This window comes from Vanessa tameamea, chromosome 9 (assembly GCF_037043105.1).
Source record: "Vanessa tameamea isolate UH-Manoa-2023 chromosome 9, ilVanTame1 primary haplotype, whole genome shotgun sequence".
Lineage (NCBI taxonomy): Eukaryota > Metazoa > Arthropoda > Insecta > Lepidoptera > Nymphalidae > Vanessa > Vanessa tameamea.
Window position 1 is genome coordinate 7,697,427 of NC_087317.1, and position 21,820 is coordinate 7,719,246.

The 21,820-nt window shown below is 31.2% G+C and overlaps 3 protein-coding genes across 3 annotated transcripts; 1 reads left to right on the forward strand and 2 right to left on the reverse strand.

Moving 5' to 3' along the window:
- Positions 1-300: 300 nt before the first annotated feature.
- Positions 301-12,988, reverse strand: LOC113395150 (growth factor receptor-bound protein 2). Its single transcript, XM_026632707.2, has 6 exons — positions 12,655-12,988; positions 12,472-12,569; positions 12,006-12,125; positions 6,408-6,573; positions 3,005-3,115; positions 301-1,954 (listed from the first exon to the last, which is right to left on the reverse strand). Exons 1-6 carry the CDS (start codon positions 12,730-12,732, stop codon positions 1,892-1,894), a joined length of 636 nt encoding a protein of 211 aa, XP_026488492.1. The 5' UTR covers positions 12,733-12,988; the 3' UTR covers positions 301-1,891.
- Positions 12,989-13,595: 607 nt separating this feature from the next.
- LOC113395148 (small ribosomal subunit protein uS2) lies at positions 13,596-16,027 on the forward strand. The gene is made up of 7 exons (XM_026632705.2): positions 13,596-13,694; positions 13,898-14,025; positions 14,220-14,453; positions 14,666-14,830; positions 15,073-15,234; positions 15,483-15,671; positions 15,889-16,027. The coding sequence occupies exons 2-7, from the start codon at positions 13,927-13,929 to the stop codon at positions 15,979-15,981; spliced, it is 942 nt and encodes a 313-aa protein (XP_026488490.1). The 5' UTR covers positions 13,596-13,694; positions 13,898-13,926; the 3' UTR covers positions 15,982-16,027.
- A 1,884-nt stretch (positions 16,028-17,911) lies between these two features.
- Positions 17,912-21,470, reverse strand: LOC113395123 (sperm-associated antigen 4 protein-like). The gene is made up of 5 exons (XM_026632682.2): positions 21,385-21,470; positions 20,311-20,360; positions 19,248-19,434; positions 18,703-18,820; positions 17,912-18,106 (listed from the first exon to the last, which is right to left on the reverse strand). The coding sequence occupies exons 1-5, from the start codon at positions 21,468-21,470 to the stop codon at positions 17,912-17,914; spliced, it is 636 nt and encodes a 211-aa protein (XP_026488467.2).
- Between the last annotated feature and the right edge of the window lie 350 nt (positions 21,471-21,820).

Consider the following 21,820-nt stretch of genomic DNA (forward strand, 5'->3'; position numbering starts at 1 on the left):
GACCTCAAGTGCAAATTAGTATACAGGTGATCAAAGTCATTTTACTACTGTCTCAAAACCACAACTGCGTTCATGCAACCGCAAATGTTTCCATCCTTTTCAAATAATTAATTTGTATTAAATTTACACACTGCTGCGAAAAAAATGTGAAAAAAATTCGAATAGAAATACGAATCTAATTTGAGAATATGCTAAAGTATTAGTATTTATTACAAATTATCAATAAAAAGCTATCGGCTACTGGGAAGATTAATCAATTAAACAGAACAGGGAAAATTAAGGGAAGTAAAACTCCGAATGTACAATATTAAATTTATTAGTAAAAAATATTATACATCTTCCACAATATTGGAGAATCATAACTTAACTATTTTAAATATTTGATTATTATAGATTAGCACTTCCATTTCAATAAGACATGCCTTCATACGCTTACTGTCACAGCGAGAAGCACAGGTGATCGTGAACATCACATGTGCGTTGCGATACCAAACTTATTCTATAATACACACAGTTAAATGCTTCGCTCAAAGTTACATTCCGTTAAAATTTATCAATATTAGGGATATTGCGTTGATGAATTACGTCACGATTACTAGTAAAATCTTATTACGTTTCGATAAATATAGCAATTTTCGGTTACAATAACAAAAATAAATATTTAAATTGAATTAACGAGCACTCGAGTTTAATTTCAAATTCTTGACTATATCGTTAAACGCTAACTAAGTACACTGACACTCGGGTGCGTCGGCGGTGCTGCGGACCGCTGCGGACCACTGCGGACCGCTACGTAGCGAGTACGTACGAACGAACGTTCAGTGTCTGTAGCCTTACAACTACACCGTCCTTACATTACTTTAGATTAATCGCTTCAATTATACGAATCGTTTTTTATTAATTACTTTGTAAAACACTAAAACGGGTAACGAATTCCATTCAAATAAACACATCAAAAGCATTTTTGTTATAAGCACAATGTAATATTTAAAAAATACATGGATAGTAAATATTGATCTAAAACACCTCGCTGTACATTCGTCCAATCAACCAAACATCGTCAGTATAAAAACGATTGCAGGCATACAATGCGTTTACCGTTTTGTGCGCAACACAAATCTGAGCCTACGTCTAGGAGCACTAAGCTTTAGAGGACGCTACGATTTATATGGATATCTTATAATATGTCTACCGTACCAGATTATATACTTGTATTGGTTACGAAATTATAAAACCAAACGAACTTAAAACTATCACTTAACTAACAAATAAAATGGTAAATATTTAAAAAATGAGCATTATAACTAACAAGGGATAAATAATGTTCATACTTTAAAAATCACATTAATTTGAAATCTATTATAAGGGAATATCAGCGATATCGATATCTGATCTTTGATTGATCCCTTTCATATATTTATTACTAAGCATATATTAAAAAAAACCTCTAAAATAACATTCTGGCACGTTTAATCGGACGAAATACACGTTCATCCGGCGAATTGTCACGATTAGTAAAGAAAATAAATTCGTCACAATAATGAGGAAACGATGGGAGAGTAACGGGGAAGTTTTGTACTGGTAAAACAAACTTCGCGATCGAGCCGCGATCGCGCCGCGGGCGGGCCGCGCCGAACAACGTGTTCATTCAAACCGTAATATCAAAATAGCTGTATGACAAAAAGCACCATAAAACACTCGAAACTTAGACCCATTGTGTCGACAACTCGACTGCGTGCCTCGGTTCCTGGCGCAGGAGGATGATTTACCTGCTGTGGGTTCGTGCGGGGAGTGGCGGGGCGTGGGGGGGAGTGCGTGTGGAGTGCGCGGGGGGCGAGGGGTCGCAGGAGGGTTGGCTCGCGTCGGTCGAGCGGAGGCAAGCTGGCGGGCACTATGAGTGGTAGGCGGTCACGTACGACGCCGGGAACAGTCCACGACGGTGTGCTATCTCACCCTGGAACATTGAACACAAAGTTATATAATTTGATTATTAAAGCATAGGCAAGTGCTCACACATACACAATAGTTTTCCATGCTTAAAAACCAAAATTCGCTCAATGATCGATGAGCGTAATCATTATTAAAAATTTGCTCATTTATTCTATTTCTTATTACAATTTTTATAACAATAAAGCTCGTCAAACGCTTCTACACAACATATAGAGGATAAAAATGTACTGAACTATCTATGTATTAGGTATAGTTAAAAATGTTATCGCCGTCACGAGCCGCATAGTGACAAACCGCCAAGTATCTAACACACCCATTCAATTCATATATTTCCAGGCGATTTGACCTTTCCAATATTCGTAAAACTACGTTCTCTAATTGAAGCTTATAATTCAATTGTTATTTGTTTTGTTGACACTGATTCATTTAAATATTATATATATATTTTTATTTTCGTTCTCATATGTTTATTTATTAAATACACGGAATTTAATCAACTATCTCTCAAAACCAAAATCACCACTCATTTTAATTTTGTCTGGTTATCGGGCGGATACCTCCAAAAAGTTTAAAAATTCGCATAACGTATCGTATAAGGTAATACCTCCCTCCATTTCACGGCACTATTTAGTTTTTATTTCATCAAAATCAGTTTAGTCTGTCAAAATTAATCACAACTTCAAAATATGAAGTATGAAGACTCATTTATTTTAACGAATTCTTAAATTTATTGAGTATGTAAATATAATATTAATCACTAAAACTATTTTCAGGATGTTTTGAAATTTCCGTGGTATAAAAATCATTATTTTTCCTCTGTTATTATTATTAGGTTTTAAATGGTATAATACAAATTTAATGCGGGTATAACCGCGGGACACAGCTTGTTCTTAATAAAACGTTTTATAATTACTTAATACAGAAATGCCTACCATGATACATTTCATACGACACTACCTCATACTATCGTGATATTCTCGCATTTTCAGATTATATTGTATCTATTGAATTAATTTTCTATATTAATGGTAATACATGATGAATATTAACACACCTGCCACCAGTGCTGGTCGGAGCGGTCAGTGACCGTGATGACGTCACCGCGCCTGAACTCCAGCTCGCCCGCCTCTTGTGGAGTGAAGTCGTACAGAGCTTGGACCAGCATCTGTAAATGTTAAACGTAAATATCTTTATCAATTCCTTTCGACAGAAATTTTAATATTATGGAATCACATAAATAATTTCTTGTTATTATTGTTTATATTTTTATTATTGTGGTGAATAATAACTGTATTATAAGAACTTTATAAATGTTTTGGCGTTTATTAAATACATTTGATAATATTTGTAATCGACATAAAATTAAATAAAAATCAAAGAGAAGAATATATACAGTAATTGCTTAAATTTAAGGAAATTAAATTAAATACTACCTTTTATAATCATATAACAAATTCTTTGACTAAACGTAGGCAACATTTAATTAACTAATAAAAAAGATAATCATGTGAATGAATTAACAGCCTTCACTATGAAATTATGGCTATTATTTTTGGTGCACATGAATTTAATCTCTCATAGCATCTTTGCGTTTATAATTTCAACTTCAGTAGATAATAGGATAAATATTTAATTCCAACTATCGTTAATGTCTCATCGTGTTTTGTCATAGTTACAAGCCATGTAATTAAAACTTTATCGCTCTTACTTATAAACATTGTTTGAATAGGGTTTTGATAAACACTCATTTCTCTCTTACTCATCATTGATTTAACATTCGAAAGAAGAAGACAGAACACTGTTTAACAAATCACCCCCTAGACAACATTTATAGGTAAAGCCGTAAGTATTTTTGCGCATGTAACATTTGATTTACTAGTGTATGTAAGCGTGATCTATTCGTAGCTAGAATTTTAGTATGCATACAATTTAAAAAGAAAATTTTAAAAATGGAACTACATACATACTTTCTCCTCAAATTAATTTCTAGTTCCAGTATTTAAATTTTCGAAAAAAACCGTACGACGTAAATATTTATATTTCGATAACCGTTATACTTCAAATTTAGAATAGCAATTTTATAAGATTTAATGGTATAAAAAAAATATAATGCATCATCTCGGAAACCGCAACTACGTGATCTCTGCAACAATTGCTATAAATAGAGACACACATGATCGGACAATTTGTATTCGATCGCCGCGGTTCTCGGTTTACTACGACTATTGCTCAGTAACTAGAGATTATAGAAATACATGCCTACATTCTGACCGAGTTATTTTCGTTTCTTTATCAGGGTCATGCCACAATATTTACACGCTCCGTTATCACGCTAATGTATTGAACCAGGGAAATTCGACCGCTAGACCTTTTCAGACATTTTAGAATTAACACATCGCTGGCTATTGTATAACGGGAACTAATAAATAGTAATAAAATATAATATATTAAACACATGTCTAAATAACAATTAAACGAGTTCCTTGAGAATTTATTATAATATATATAATGTAAGATTCGATTTAGCACTTTCTCATAGTTTCGCAGAATGTTAAGTTTAGAACGAGCGACGCGCCTCGCATTCGTATCATTCGAATTTCGTTTAATATAATATTAAAACAATTGTGTCGAAAGTATAAAATAATGTCTCGTTAGTCCATTAGATTAATTAATATCGACAAATTATTATGAAAGGTTTTTTTAGTAATAGGGCGGAAAGTATAATTATAGTTGATTGACCATTACGTGACGAATGAAATAAGGCCGACGAGCCCAGAAGAGCACAGGGTCTTGCTGTTATAGAATATTTAGACGAGAGCTAAAATTATAATTGTCTGTCGCATTTTATATTAGGTTAGCGCCCAGCGGGTAGGTGTGGCTGACATAACGAATCAACTATTCCGATTGAACATAATTACGCTGTGACGACGAATATCTCCCATGCTCATTCATACTTAGCACGTTAGATAGTAGTTATTATTACAAATGTCTCGATATCTCAAGGATGTCTTAGTTTTATATTTTTCGACATTTTGATAATAAATTATAATATAATTTTGTCAGTTATGATAGGTATTCAATTTAATAAGTTTTGTGATATCATAATTTTAAAATATAAAATCGTTTCGATTTCTTATAATAACAGAAACAAATTCTAGATTTAATTTCACTGGTCACCTTTTGTTATATTTGATATTGTGAGGTTCTATTGTCTATACATATACATATACACAAATATCACTTCATCTTTAATAATATTATAAAGAGGTAATTTTTTTTTTGTTTATAGGTTTGGTAATCTCCGGAACTAAGATTAAAATGCTGCATGGTATAAATTATATATGTATATACATATAATTTGCACCCGTACGAAGACGGGGCGAATCGCTAGTTGTCTATAAAGCAAGACTTCTAGTGTTGTATTTTGCAGTTATTTTAAGTTCAGTGTTTACGGTGTCTATCCGCTTCGCGCATTTTTTCTCACAACCGTCATTAGACAATATACGGAAATTCAGATTGATAAACTTCCTACCAAGCTATAATATTAAAGAAGTAATTTTTCTAGATACACGAAATGACTACTAATTCTATTAACTAGAAACTATTACGTAATTACAGCGAATAGTTTAAATGTGTATTCATATAAACCAGATCAGCATATTTTTTTCATATGAACGTATTTATTTATCTGTACATTATAATTGTCTTACTACCCCACTGAGCGCTATAGCCAGTCGCACGGTAGACGACTCTCACGTTAAAATAATGAGATTATATTTTAGAAATTCAAATAATTAAACTAAGAATGATTTCGTCAGGGTAAATTTAATACAAAAATCAAACTTTCGTTTTATCTAACAAACACATCTTCCATTATATACAATTTTTACAGAACAACAAGTTTGCTCGGAAGTATTGCTTTGATCCATTTTAAGAATTACGAATTGAACTTTAAAATACAGACTTATCTCTTAAATATTAAGGGAATTAGGAACTGACTGAAATCACATAGCCTAGAAAGTGTGAGAGTCATCCTACCATTATTTTTACACAAGGTAATATTATCCCTTTTAGAAATATAAATATTAAAACATATATTTATTACACAAGTCAATGGTAGAGTTTCAACAAGAAATAAAACATTTATTTCAAGAATACAAGTAGAAAGATAAATAAATAAAAAATATAATAAAAGTTTTTTTCTGACAAACTTCTTTAAAGCCTCACATTTTTAGTATGGGAATTCTTCAGTTAATCATATTAGTATTTAAAGACTGACAGGTAATTTAATTACTAAAAATATTTTTTATTACAATTAAAAAATGCCTGTATATTAAACTCCACACGAATATTTTAAAATTACTATTAAAGTTTTCAGTGGAAAGTCTGATTTAATGAAAACTCCGCGCTGAAAACCCACGCGGCGGAAATCGTACATGTAGTAAATTATTGCTCACCTCTTCAGGCACAACATCTCGAAGTTTAACATCTTGAAGACGGCTGACGGATGCCGTACGATGATAATCGACGAGTTCGTTCAGCGAGTTAAATTTCACCACCCATAGAAAAAACTTGCTAGATGCGTCACGCAGGACCTTGAAGTGTTGAACACCGTCCGGACATCTGTAGAACAGATAATATGTTAGTTGAAATGTATTGTTTTTATAAACATTAATAAAAAATTAAAAACAAATCATAATGTATTATAATAGATAAAAAAAATAAAAGTTGTGCGTTCCTAAAATATTGATCACTCTGTAGAAACTTTGGTCAGTCATGCGAATTCGCTGGTTAAAAAAAATGTTTGTTCTTCAATATATTATTTATATGAAGGTCCTTTTTGTACAGTTTCGAAGCCAGTACGGGATATCTTAGATAACTATTAAACAACAAGTCTTTCTAACGAGATTTATGTTAAAAATCGTGTTCAAGATAGAAATATTTATAATTTATTGAAATGAATTTTAAATTGAATATTCATTTAAATTTATTGATCAAGTTGATTATAGAGATTTCTCTAATGGTATTATGTTTATTTATATAAACAACGTTGAAAGTTTTATAATGTATTAATTTTAGTTTTATATGCTAACATAGTTTATTGTAAGGCTGAGGTTGCAAATAAAAATGTATTGAGATGTCTGAACCACTGTATTCCTAACTGTAGATACGAACAACAGACCGATGAACGAGAATAGATTATCCAGCTTGATTTATTTGAGTGCAGATCTAAAATAATAACATTAAAACGTCGCTTTGTACTCGGGAACACCTACAAGTGATATTGGAATTCTTTGTACATAGTACCTACGTAACGAACGACCTAAAGATAACTTTTTACATTGTCATATCAAAATCCCTACTATTATCAAGGCTAATACGAACGTGTGGTTCGGTCGATTTCTTGCTTTCGTGTCGTTGTCTTTATATCGCTTAAAATATATACGAAAGTAAAGCAAAGATTCAAAAATAGTTTTTAATAAGTTACGACTAAGTATAAAACATTAAATAATGATTTACACGTTTCAAATAAAATGACACACTGGCTGTGTACCACGTGGTGCCCCTCGTTCAGAGGCGGTTGTCCTCGACATGACATATTTATTACTATATACAAATAAACTAATTCACTCATAGTAAACTTTAGTTACGACAACTATTGTTTTTATTTTCTCATGCACAATAAAAAATTTAAGTTAAGTGTTGTGTATTTGTGTAAACGTTGCAAATGCTTCCAATAGACATCACATTGTTTAACTTATTTATTTTGTTTTAAAATTTCAATAAATAAATAAGTTAACAAGTAAAAAAAGCCTTTATATTAAATCCATGCAATTAAACGAATAAAATTAAGTATACATAATCTAATAATCTGGATTGTATTGTCACTGTCACAAAGTGTGTGCAAAATTTCAATACAATCGGTTTAGTGCAACTGGTTTAAAAAATCATATGTATGTTTGAAAACATACGAGCAGGTGAAGTTAAATAAATCTATATAAACATAATCACGACATTAAAAAGTATACACCAATAAGAGTAATTAAGTTCCCGTGCTTTGTATTTTCTCAACACAAAACAAGTGTGGGCACCTCAATGTTAAACAAAGCATGAACATGGCAGGTGAAAGTATTTTTTGACATCTGTCCTCGTGTCTATTGAACGTATTTTTTTTATATAAAAAAAAAAAATAGAAGGCCTCAATATAAATCGAGCAAAATTACGTATGAATCAGCAATAGACGAAAACTGGTTTCAGCTCTCACGTAGGTTGATTCACGCAGCGCGATACAGAACGGGTTAATGGTGTACCGAGAAAATTGTATGAAAATATTCACTAGAGAAATAATATAATAGAGAATGCGAATAATCAGAGAATTTCTTGGTATAGAGACCACGTATGACGTGGTTACGTCAATTAGATAAAAATAGAGGAAGGAATAAATAATAAAGAATGTATTTTGGGCAAATATATTTAAAATTGACACACGACAATGTATAACACTACAGCTGATTTTAATTTATTAAGATAATTCCCGAAAAGTATAATCTTTTTATGGTATTTTAATTAATACATATAGCATTTTTAGAGATTATGTAAAATGTTACTATATATTTAAAAAAAGAAAACGTTAACGCATCTGTCGTCACAATATACCTACATAAGTAATATGTGTATATCGGGAATTCATTTCCTTCTTTAATAAATAACTTAGTCTATGAAAAGTGATCGATGTTTCAACTATAAGAGGTCATTATATAAATGCATTATTCGTAATTGGGATATTTTATTGTCCTCCCATTGTACAAATAATATATCATTGTTATTATTTTTTTCAATCGATTATTTCCTATTATTAACGTAATCTAACAGAAAAAAATCCTTTTTTTTTATATAGTTTCCGGTTGGCGGTAGTTGTGGCCTAAGTGGACACCATCGCCTATATAAGTACATTGAAGTACATCACCAATGCGCCACCAATTTTCGGAATTTAAATGTTATATGCTCTTTGTGCACATAGTTACACTGGCTCACTAATCCTTCAAATCGGAATACAATATTCATATTGCAGATCCGAAGGGGATCAGAGAAGGCAAGTGCAGTGAGCATTGTAATGCTTCTTGCATATTTGGCTCTCTGCTGACTGGCCATAAATTTCAAACCAAATTAAAATTATTGAGCCTTTAAAATTATATACAACTCAAACATATATAAGGAAACAAACGGCTACGAAAAAGTCATGATTAGGAAATAAACCGCAATAAATAAGTATGAGTCACGTATTGAAGAACGAGTGTAATTTTTTTATTAACTAATTTAACCGCCAGTAGAATTGTTGGGTGAGACAGCGAATTGCAGAAGGATAAGGTTGATCACCCTATTTGTAAATTATTAGTCGCATATACACAAGTTTTCGTTATTATTATTTATATTTTATTGGTTTTAAAAGTGAACGTTTTAAACTAAGCATACGCTGTTTGTATGTGACTTACTTATATTTTGACTATGTATGTAGTATATAAAAATATTTATTAAAAAACATGACGAAGTTTTTCCGAAATGCTGAAACCATTCAATAGGTTTTAATAAAAGTCGGTAAGGTAGCTCAGCCGTTGGGTCAACATATAAGACACTGATAATCTGGGAATTGAATGGGTTCCCGAGGGATAGTAAAAACACCGTATTTCCATATCCTATATCCACATAAAGAAGCCTCGGGTGGCATTTCTTGTGTGCAAATAAAAGTATTTCATTAGTTTGAAATAAGACGATATATTAAAATTCTTAATGACTACAATTTTATAAAAAGTTAAAAATCTTCTGGTAGTAAGGGGGAGGGGGGGGGGTCTATTGTTGTATTTTTTGCTGTATTTTTTGTACTCCTGGCAACGTGTACGCAAAATTTCATGAAGATTGTTGCTTAGCTAAGGTTTGACAGCGTAACAAACATGCAAACAAACTTTCATTTCTTCTGTTATAAATTTAATATTACTTAAAATGTTAATAAAGGAAGTGCAAGTGCAAGGAAGTGTCATTAATTTCAAATATTTTGGGATTGAACGAATTTAAAGTTGGAAGGTTTACACTATTGCCATACATATAATTTCATTAAAAATAAGTAAGTGATCTTAAGTTATCAATTATTTATTTAATTTGTTATTTTAATATAGTGTAAGTGGCCAGCAAATGGACCACCTGATGGTAAGTGGTCTCCAGTCTCCAACGCCCATTGACATTACGGCAGTAAGAAATTTTAACTACATATTTCTTACATCGCCAATGCGACACCAACCTTGGACACTAAGATGCCTTGGAAGAACCTTGGAAGTTATATCTTATTGTGTCTGTTATTACTTAAAGATTATTCAATAAAAATGATCATGGAACAAGAATTGGATTTTATAAAGGTTAATATGTAGTACTTTGTTTCGTCACAGAAATCAGACAATCTGTTTATGTATCCACTATATGTAAACAATTAGATTGATTTTTATGAAATTAATAGGTATATAGGCAAAAATATCCAAGTATTTTACAGATACATACATTACAATACAAATGCTGTTTTATTGAGCCTCTGCGATTGGATAAATATAAAAATTAATGTATAAAATAATGGCTAATACTTTTAATTTACTATTTTTGTCTTTGTTTATAAATTTAAAAAAGGAATATTTAATTTCATTTCAAACTACAAAAACTAAGAGAATAACATTTGTTATATAATATATTCATAAAATATTACAAATTTTATCACTAATTACGTCATGGGCTGTTACTTTAATTATTTTGTTATATGTTGAGGTTCTCCTGACCAATTTTGGTCATGGCCAGAGCATCATAATACTCTTTCACTCTCCTAGAGATTGGTGCCAACTTCCTTTACCAATAACTCTTTTATTTCCCAAACTGGGCGTTTAAATCTAGGACCTTCGGTTCTGAAGCTTTATAAACTAATCATTAGACCTTATTGGTAGTTTAATTGTATATAAATTTAATAAATATAGAATCTAACGTCTGTATATGATTATAAGCTGAAGTATATAATTACACATCACTATGATATGTATCATTATTCATTTGTTATTGTGATACAATTATGCCATTAATAGTTCTAAGAAATCTTTACATTGTTCTATATACACACTATTGACAATTGAACATGAAAATAGTGATAACAATATCATAGAAACTCTGATATGATAAATTTATATCTATATAATAACAAAAAGAAAATAAATTTACACTAATTTTAGAGTAGATATTATGTCATGAATCAAAATAAAACCACTCACAATTATTTTATATGGAATCTAATCATTTTTATCATATTCATAATGTATTAAATCATTGTCATGGCCAGACTGGGGGATATTATGTGGTATTGACATTGATTCCAATTTTAACTATAAATCAATTCATATAAACCAATTACATAGTCATAAGGCTTCATAGAAGCCTGTCTTGGTAGGTACCACCCACTCATCATATATTCTCCTGCCAAACAGCTATTCTTAGTTGAGTAAGCCAGTGTTGTTACAGGCACAAGGGATATTACATCACATTTCCAAGGTTGATGGCACATTTATGGGCAGTACTGACCTCTCACCATCAGGTGGCCCATTGAAACTTCATTTCAAGTACTTAGTATTTTTAGTAGTGTTTGATAATAGATTTTTGTTGTAATAGAACAAGATAATATGCATAATATTAACTTCATACAATGTTACATTGGTATATCAATAAAATATAAAAATCAATATTTCTTACAATTGAAACTTGATATTTTAATTGACATTTTAATTTAATATTTGACATACTCATTTTTCAAACAATCTTTGATATTTGATTTCCATTGGAATTTATTTAGAAGCTGTAAGCAGGACTTATAACCATAAAAAGGCAAATGTAAATGTCTGAATAAATTTTGGCTATAAATATATACAAATATTAATTTAAAAGTAAAGATTGAGAATTTTGTCAGATTATACTGTAGTTAAAATCTAAGTAAGGATTATAAGTAAATAAAAATATTCATAATAATATTCACTTACTTCACTGATAAGGAGAAGTCACCAGGGCTAGATTCACTGATCCTAATGAGAAAACCTCCTTCTGGTTTATTTGCTAACAATTTTTCGGCATCTGCTCTTGTGATTCTACCATAATACCAACTGCAATATAATAATTAATGATGATATCTATCATAGTTATAATTTATAATTACACTTTTATCTAAATTAACATTCAGAATAATTGTCTAACAAGTTCAGTCTAAATTTAAGTGTATTAAGCTTTATTATGTTCTTTTAAGTATTTTATAGAAATGCATTTAGTTAAGTCATAAAAACTTAAAAAAGGGTACACATAACTAATGACCCAGTTTTATAATTAGTGAAAATTACATTAAAAACAGGAAAATATGTTTATAAACTAAATGTTAACCTGAACTGACATTTGTTACAATTTTCGTGCTTTGAATACTTGTACTCTATTAACGTGTATAAAATTAAGGCTTACCTATGACTTTTCATTTGAATATAGTTACTAGGTATAAGACCTTCTTTGCCATCCAATTCAGCCCTATACCAATTCATATCGTCCTCCATGTTAAGTATCTGCAATAACAAAAATTCTAGAAGGAACCTGTCACCAATGAGAATAAAATTTGTTCAAATTGGAATCAGCTAACTGGACACTTACTTTAAGGACTTGGTTCTTCTTAAAACTGAGTTCATCATCAGCAGTTGCAGTGAAATCGTGTTTTGCTACAGCCTCCATGTTCAAATTAGGCACTTCACTCTAATGTCACTGATCACCGAAATAACTCACAAAGTATGCAAATTTATAGTAGCACTTATGGTCAAGACAGTAAAGTAATCATAATGCATGTATTGTTTATTAAAAAAGTACAAAAACTATTTTTATTACGTGCAAATAAGTGAAACTATTTTATCCGATCTCGGGCTACACATAAGTCATTCACAATTTCACACACATTTCTATGCACATAATTTCTGGTGCTGCCAATGTCAACAAATATAATAATTTGTTTTTTTAAATAAAATTAATTGTAATCTATAAATAATTATGTTAATTTTAAAGCAAAACTAATTTAAACAAAAGTATATTTAAAATAAAGTAAAATAAAACTTTGCTTAAATAACAGGAGTTCAAGTGTAGTAGTAATAGTAGATAGTATGCAGTCTTTGAAAGTACTAAAAGGTGGTGTTGGCATTAATACCAAAGGTTTCTAATATTTTCATGCGCTTACAAAAATAATTTGCTATATTTTTAAAACTATTAGTATAAATTGAAATAATACTATGTAAACGGAAATAATTGTTTAATAATATTTTAATGCATAAGTGTTTCCTAAATTAATTGGCAATTTTATCGTGATTTCTGAAAAAGATACAATAATAAATTCGTAGTAATTTAGCAGATGATAGGGTAGAGATTATTCAGTTATTATTCAGTAGATTATGAATGATACAACAATAACTGGATTGAATGTACAAAGTTCAAACTGCATGAAATTATAAAAAGAGTAATTTACATATTCAGTACCAAAAAATAAAAGCCAAAAATTATTTTACAATAAATACCGATGCCCGCCATTAATAAGATGGTCAGAAAAAAAATATAAACATTTCGAGCTAGTAACACTAAAAGCTTATTTAGGGTACTGTCAAATTTGACAGGTCTTTTATGTCCAATTGTCTCCCAGTGGCATTACACGCGTAAGTTACAATTTTAAATTTCGATATATTTTCATAATCATACATGGTTATTTTAAGATAAAAGACGAAATGAGAAGTTCTTTTCAAATTTTAGTTAAAATGTAATAAATTTTTGTCTTTATTTACTATTTCAATTTAAAATATCGGCTGCTGTAAATATCTGCGGCTTCGTACAAGTATCCATGTTATCATTTATTTTACAGGTTTAGTCGTTACTCTAATAAACGCAACGATGTCGGGAGGATTAGACGTGTTGGCCCTCAACGAGGAAGATGTCACCAAAATGTTGGCGGCAACCACCCATCTTGGGTCTGAGAATGTCAACTTTCAGGTTAGTTTACATTTTCATGGTTAGTATACAATAAATACACCATAGTATTAAGTAGATAGACCGTGATGATAATAGAATCCGTTCCATTTTATTACTGAACATTATGTTGAACTATTCTCCCAACTGACGCTTTTGTACAGTTTATTTATTTAGACATTCAAACTACGGTTTGTGAAACTTTGTAATGTTTTTAGATGGAAACTTACGTTTACAAGCGCCGAGCTGATGGCACTCACGTGATCAACTTGCGTCGCACATGGGAGAAGCTTGTGTTAGCTGCACGTGCAGTTGTCGCTATTGAGAACCCAGCCGATGTGTTCGTTATCTCTTCACGTCCTTTTGGTCAACGTGCCGTGCTTAAGTTCGCCGCACACACTGGCGCTACTCCTATCGCTGGTCGATTCACACCCGGTGCCTTCACTAACCAGGTTAGAAATTATTAAATAAGTAATCAATATGATTCAAGTAATTATTTCATTAAATGTACTATTTTTTTAAATATAATGATGATAAATTTAACTAAGGAACCACTGACTGTATTACAATGCAGTGTGATTATATATTTTTCTGAATATTTATAAAGCTTAAAAGTTTCCTACCATGTTTTTAAAAGAGTATATAAATAAAAGAACTTTTTCAGATTCAAGCTGCATTCAGAGAGCCTCGTCTCTTGATTGTTCTGGACCCTGCACAAGATCATCAACCAATCACTGAAGCTTCCTACGTTAACATTCCAGTAATTGCTCTGTGCAATACTGATTCACCACTCAGATTTGTGGACATTGCTATTCCATGCAACACCAAGGTAATGAATGCTACAATACTTTTTAAAATATTAAACCTGTAATATACAAATTATAACAATAAGTCTTCATAGGACCAGATGTTCATACATGCAAGTGTTGTGATTATATTTGTGGAAAAAAGTTTAGGAAGCGACATTATTGTGAAATTGGTTTCTTAAAATGTGTTTTAAACTTTTATTTTAATTTTGTTTAGCTACATAAACAATAGCTATGTCAATTCTAAAAAATTTAAATATTTCAGTCATCCCACTCCATTGGGTTAATGTGGTGGCTTCTTGCCCGTGAAGTTCTGCGCCTACGAGGTGTTCTTGCACGTGACCAGCGTTGGGATGTTGTAGTTGACCTGTTCTTCTACAGAGATCCTGAAGAAAGTGAGAAGGAAGAGCAACAAGCCAAAGAACAGGTGAGTTTAAACTGGGTGTTTTGGTTTAAAGTATTTTGTTACTGTATATCTCATTATATTATAAAAAAAATATTATTTTTTATATGTAGGTTTATTATTTATTTGTTTTTATAATGTAAATTATTCTTTTAAACCAAATATTCTACAACTAAAAAATAAAATACAATGTATAATAAATAAGTTGACTATTTTATCAAAAAAGTGGATATCTTATTAGAGAAAATTTTATATATTCATATAAATTTCAGGCTGTTGTTACTGCCAAGCCTGAAGTGCCTGCACCTGTGCACGAGGAATGGAATGAGCCCGAAGTTCCCGTCCCATCTTGGACCGAGGATGCTGCACCACCTGCCACCGCCGCTGCTGCTACTACCGCGGCTGCTGCTGCTGCTACAACCTTCGGCGCTCCTGCTGCTCAGGAAGATTGGGCTACTCAAGTATGTTGACTACTGTTAATATCATCAGTTGAGATAAAAGTGAATTGACTGTTTTTGCGACAAAGGTGGATATCTGTTTCAGAAAGATTGTATAAGAAACATTAAAAATAATTAGCAATATCAAATAAGAATGTTTTTTTTTGTTTTAATTATGTAATTGATAATTTTTGTTAAGCGGTTTCCATTTTTATTGTTTCTAATTAATATATATTTTTAGGTCCAAGAAGAGTGGGGCACAACTGTGGCTGCACCTGTTCCAGCTGCAACTCCATCATGGGGAGGTTCCTCTCAAGACTGGAGTGCTACATAAAAACAATGGGCTTGAAATTGTTCAAATTAAATACTTCAAAATATGAGATCTAGTATTATTTTTTACATTTTCTGGTATTTTGTATAAAAACCCTGCAATCTTCATAATGGTTTGTTCATATATGATTTTATAGTCATTGTGTTTTATAATGCTGTCTGTTGCCATCCCCATTTTTTTATATTGTTTTTCTTTTTCAATTCTATACGAGACATATTTTCTTAAATATTTTTGTAGATAAGGTGTTTTTAATTCTTATTTTTGAAATATAAATAAATTCTTAACATTTTTACATGCATTTGTCGCGATATAATTGGTCGAGAGCTTCAATAATAATCTATGATATTCATTATGGATTTGCGAGAAAAAGGCCTATTGAAAACTTAGACAAAACTGGTGTCTGAACTTTGGAAATACAATTAAAGTGGATATAAGTAAAAGATATATTAATCAAGAACTGCATAATATAACTGAGTTATTACCATTCTGCATTGATTACGGAAATCTGAGGTTTCTTATTTCTTGAGGTTCTTGATGCCTTCTTCGATTGGAATAGACTAATTACACGTACTATCGCTAACACCTTAACTATCGATAGTCTATCGATATTGGATAGATATGCAACACTAACGCACACAATAAAGTTGATACGATCATTTTTGTTCTTTTGTTATGCGTCACTCTAGACAAGTTTTTTAAGGCATCTATACTTTTTTTAGAATAAAATAACCTAAAATATAGGATTCGTAAAATTTACAACCCTAGGCTCGACGCAATTACATAAGTAAGTTACAATAAAAACACTGTTAAAAGCTGCAAATTATTCCATTTTCCACATACATGTCACCTGCACAAAATCTCATCAGTTCCATTTTGAGGATGTAAGAAATGACCCGCACGCTCACTCTTAAAAAATATTTATTTTATCGAGCCTTGTCCATCTCTGGTAGGCCTTTCATGATCGGTTAAGATGTGAAAGCGCATTGAACTCACTTGCGCCCGTCTTTGTGATATTCGGCTAGATTTCTAATGGGCATGGCTTCTTAATGTTAATAATAAACCAGTGGTGATTCATCGTTCAGAATCCTCAAGTCTTGTTTATTTAGTTACAAATTGATTGACCATTATCATCAGTCCGACAAAATCGAAGACCAGACCTCAAAGTCAGGCTTTATCAGCTAGTTACAAACAAATTACAAGATTTAGAAACTAATAAGTTATAGCAAGAACTGTTAATTACGCTTCCAATGGATTTAGAACTCGAATCTCCAAAAAAATCAAAACTACTGATTAATTGTCCTACACATTTTACAAACGCACTTTATCGTAAAGAAAAAGAAACAGTGACTCCCTTTTTGGCGTCAAAAGGGCAACTAAAATAAATTATACATAAATTAACTTACCAAATCAATATACAACAATTGTTCACATGGAAATTAATGAACATAATATTAAAATTAATTTTATATAATTAGCACGAGTTTCAATACTTACTTCTTGCGTTAAAAATGTATAAATATTATGTCGCAAACGTTAAAGTATCCGCATTTGGTATTAATCAACTTTTTCATTTACTTTGTTCTTTTTGTTAACTTATTTTCATTTTAGTTAATAACATTTGAGGTTTACGTAAACTTATCTGAATTTAATTGTTTTATGGAACAAATCCGTTTATTTTTAGGAATTTAATTTATTTTAAAGTAAGTATGTATGTAATACTTTCTTAAATATTATTCCACGTTAGATTCTCAGTTGACGGAGTAGCCAATTTGGTAAAGCTCTAATATCGCCACTCAGCATTTTCTTTAGAATTTGTTTAAACGCCTCTATTACAACCTATATCTACTAAATAGATACGGTTCAAATTTTTATTCACATTTAGAAAAAAAAAAAACATCTGATTTTCTTTTTAAACAGATTTATTTGCAAATCATTAATAACTACTTGTATAAAGGCGAATTCTATATATACAAGTATATTTCATATTTCCTTGGTTAGACAAAACTCTGAAAACAATCTGTTGAAACGGAACGTTTCTATTGTTTAAATTAAAGTATTGTTTTGCTGGTTTATTGTATTCATAGATTCCGAAAGCTGCTTTCATCCATGTACCGTCACCTAAAATACCCTGAAAATACGAGGTCGGCTTATGGATTTCCGATCAAAGGTTGTTAATGATTAAAGTTATAGTAATTCTAGCTACCCGCCCCGACTTCGTACGGGCATAATAGGGGTTTACATTGAAAGTTTACATCGGGATAGATATTATTAATTTACCGCCAAATAGCAATACTCGGTATTGTGTGCTTTGATTTGAAGAATGAGAGCCAGGTGTAGTTACCATGGCTCTCATCAATAAAAAAAATTGCATCATAGTTCCCAAGATTGGTGGCGCATTAGTGACGTAAAGGATCGTTAATCCAACCACCAATCTTTTTACAATAAGAAAATAAAATATGTAAGTATCGGTTTTCGCCACGCAGAGCACGCCAGTAGTTCTTCGTTGGTATGTTTTTTTCCGACAAATTCAACAATCGTCATATTTCAGCCCATTTATGCAAAACCTTATCAAATATCCCTACGACTCATCATACTCACCTCCGTCATTGTTGAAAACCGTATGAAAATTTGGACGATAGTTTTTGTGCGGTGGACTTCGTTTTATGATATGTAGAGATTCGTAAAAGTAATGACATTGGTTAAGGCAAAATTTAATTAACTTACAAATACTATAAAATGTTTCGGTGCACTTAGTGCAGTATCTGGTCGAATATGTTCCACACTTAATTTAACTATTGGCAAGCTTTCCGGCATTTCTATTATGATTTCGCCATAAGATCCTCTAAAAAGATATATAAAAAATTAAAAAGTATAACATTTTATGATTCGAATAAGATATTACATAATTGATAGAAATATGACTATAATTTTGACATAGCTTTTTTACCTCGGTCATTCCACACGGGGATTAAGAGAGTGACCGAGGTGGCCGCGTGAGGAGGGAAAAACTCACGTGGTTTTTACAGGCTGAGCCGACTGAAGCATAGCGTCCATAATAGTCTCGCACCATTGATACATTGTACACATCCAGTCTCTTCAGGACCTACCTATACCTAAGTATGGGTGATTGAGCTGACTTTTTTGAAGATTGTCAAAAAAAAGTTTCTTTTCGATGCGATGTTATTAAGTTACAACTTATTATTCGCTTAGATTAGATAGATCGGTTAGGTTAGGTTAGGTTAGGAGTAAGAAAGTATTATTTTATTCACCTAAAGGGCCAACAGTCAGAAGGTGTTGGTCTTTGAAGTTTCAATACAGTGTCAGGTGGTGGAGCGGCACGCCACATTGGCAAAATACCCCACATGGCTATATTTCCACCCCATTCCGTTGTGTTTTTACCCGCCACCGCTAACGCACCTTCTACGTGTCCTGATTCGGTTTGTTCTTGTACAAATTCTGTAATCAGTTTTGTTTGCTGATACAGTTGAGATACTTCTGAAGTTTCGTAATCGACATATTCTTATAAATGGTATCTTTTAATTCCTCATTTTTGTTAATCTTTTAGAGGTTAAAGTGCACAATCAATCATTGCATGCAAGTTTTAAATATTATTTTGGTAAGTAGTTAAAAACCTTATCGATTCGAAATCTTTTGAAAATGTTATATAAAGTAACAAAATCTCTTTAGATTTTTTATTTAAACCCTCTATTAAATGGTCTTGAAAGTTCACTAGAATTTTTATTTACCTTTACAATTTGAAATATTGCTTTTTCGTTACCTTTTTTAACAGTCTTAAAATATCCTTAAATTATCTTGATAATATTTTATAACTCTGAGAGATATACAGTTACGTATTGTTTTAATACCATCTGCGACTTCAACAACTTATGAAAGTCAAGTTATTTCAGTAAAATAATATTATTACTGCGTGGAAAAATTTAGTCTAGACCATTAAATTATATAATAAATAATGTTTCAGTAGTTTGTTTTTGACGAGTACCTATGCTTTTCAATTGTAGTATTATATTTATTATATATTTGTAAAACTAATGATATTAAAGAATAATATAAAAGGGACGGATTTAATGAATAACAGAGTATTTTTTCATATACCTACGCGCCTTGTTTATAGATACATAGGTCGGTATACAAATGTAACTTAAACAAGTTCTCTATATAAATAATAAATCAGATGTCTAGCATTCCTACCTAAAAGGGATGAACACTTTATAAATAAATTGTATTCTTTGAATTTCTCGCATTTTTCTATTTCGACTTTAACAAATTATTGACAGTGTGAGTTATAAATCTAACTGAATAATCAATACAAACCCATATGCATATTCTTTAAGCTTAAAGTTGTTTTTCGATGTCGTAGAGCTCTGTAAAGGTTTTTACACATTTAAATGGTCTTTAAATTTCAATCTTTATTTGTAATGGATTCTTTATCATACATTATTATATATGATATTGTGTACTTATATTTTTTTGTTATATATCGTTTTTTAATTCAGAAAGGCTAAAAAGCTAAAGTATTAAAAAGAATAATTATTAAAATATAGGTATATAAAAAAACTTGGGGTGTTGTAGCACACTCAGTATAAACGAAGATCCTTTTCTTATATATTATATATTAAATAACGATCACAATTAAATATTATTAAATAAATAATTTATACTAATATTATAAATGCTAAAGTAACTTGGTTTGTTTGTCTGTTGCCGTTTCGCGGTCAAACCACTAGACCAAGCTTGAACCTCAACGATGGACAGGCTTTTTCTTACCTAACACCTGACGACCAACTTATAAACGCCAGCGAAACCGCGGGCGACAACTAGTGTTATATAAAACCGTATATAATAGAAAGAGACGGAGGGATAGAGAGGAAAAGATCGTTGGAGGTGGCAAACTGGTTTTCCCTAACGTGACGATTTCTACCATGCATTAAAAACTAAAACCAATTAATAAAAATATGTTTTATATATAATTATTCTGTATGATATAAGAACTTATCACATATTCTACCGCTGAACAGCAATACTTAGTTTTGTTCGAATAATGATTGAGCCGGTATGACACAGGCAGAAGGGACATAATATCTCAGTTTCCAAGGTCGGTGGCGAAACAGCCCAGGAACCAAATGGTTCTCTAATTTGAATCACAATTTATTGATACGAATAATAACAATAAGAATAAGAAGACTTTTCGAACCACCATGTAATTTGAGCTTAAACAATATACGTCATTTATGATGTCGGAAGTCGTATTTATGTACATACTAAAATATACCACTGCTTACGTAGATGGTAGAAATAGCGATGAGATTATTTATAAGAGCAGTCAGGTATTAAAGTTATTCTAAACTAAACAATGGAGCGCTGTTTACGATTATTTCCAGTGAATACCTCAATGCCTGCTCAGCTCGGTTTAATGCCAGAGCTAAATGCTTCATTCTATGACAGCATTCCTCGTTCACTGGTGTTGAATCCATGCCCACTGAGTAATTTATTATTATATTACTTCATACACTTTATTAACTTGGGTAATGAGGATAAGAGAAGTGCCAGTGACTTTGTATATAGAGGAAATCAATTCTATGTTCTGGTGATAAAAGTTCCAATATCTATAAAGTAGGCCTCACTTTTGGACTTTCGTAATCATAATAGAAAAATGAATAGATTTTGGTTATTGCTGTTGTATATAACACACATCTTTTTGCGTAATAGTGTTGATATTAGCAATGTTAAACTTATGCTTTTTTAATATAACTAAATTTATATTTTTTTAAATAATTTGAACACTGGAAAATACGGTTGCTCCGTTTAGCACCAGGTCAGAGAA

Coding starts and splice junctions, on each gene's coding strand:
- LOC113395150 (XM_026632707.2), bottom strand. CDS start 12,732: ATGGAGGCTGTAGCAAAACACGATTTCACTGCAACTGCTGATGATGAA. Junction 12,570..12,654: donor AGAAGAACCAAGTCCTTAAA/GTAAGTGTCCAG, acceptor TTGTTATTGCAG/ATACTTAACATGGAGGACGA. Junction 6,574..12,005: donor GACTTCTCCTTATCAGTGAA/GTAAGTGAATAT, acceptor TCTGTTCTACAG/ATGTCCGGACGGTGTTCAAC.
- LOC113395148 (XM_026632705.2), top strand. CDS start 13,927: ATGTCGGGAGGATTAGACGTGTTGGCCCTCAACGAGGAAGATGTCACC. Junction 14,454..14,665: donor CCGGTGCCTTCACTAACCAG/GTTAGAAATTAT, acceptor GAACTTTTTCAG/ATTCAAGCTGCATTCAGAGA. Junction 15,235..15,482: donor AGCAACAAGCCAAAGAACAG/GTGAGTTTAAAC, acceptor TATAAATTTCAG/GCTGTTGTTACTGCCAAGCC.
- LOC113395123 (XM_026632682.2), bottom strand. CDS start 21,470: ATGGATTCAACACCAGTGAACGAGGAATGCTGTCATAGAATGAAGCAT. Junction 18,821..19,247: donor TCTGACTGTTGGCCCTTTAG/GTGAATAAAATA, acceptor ATATCTTTTTAG/AGGATCTTATGGCGAAATCA. Junction 18,107..18,702: donor CGAAACATTTTATAGTATTT/GTAAGTTAATTA, acceptor TCGTATTTTCAG/GGTATTTTAGGTGACGGTAC.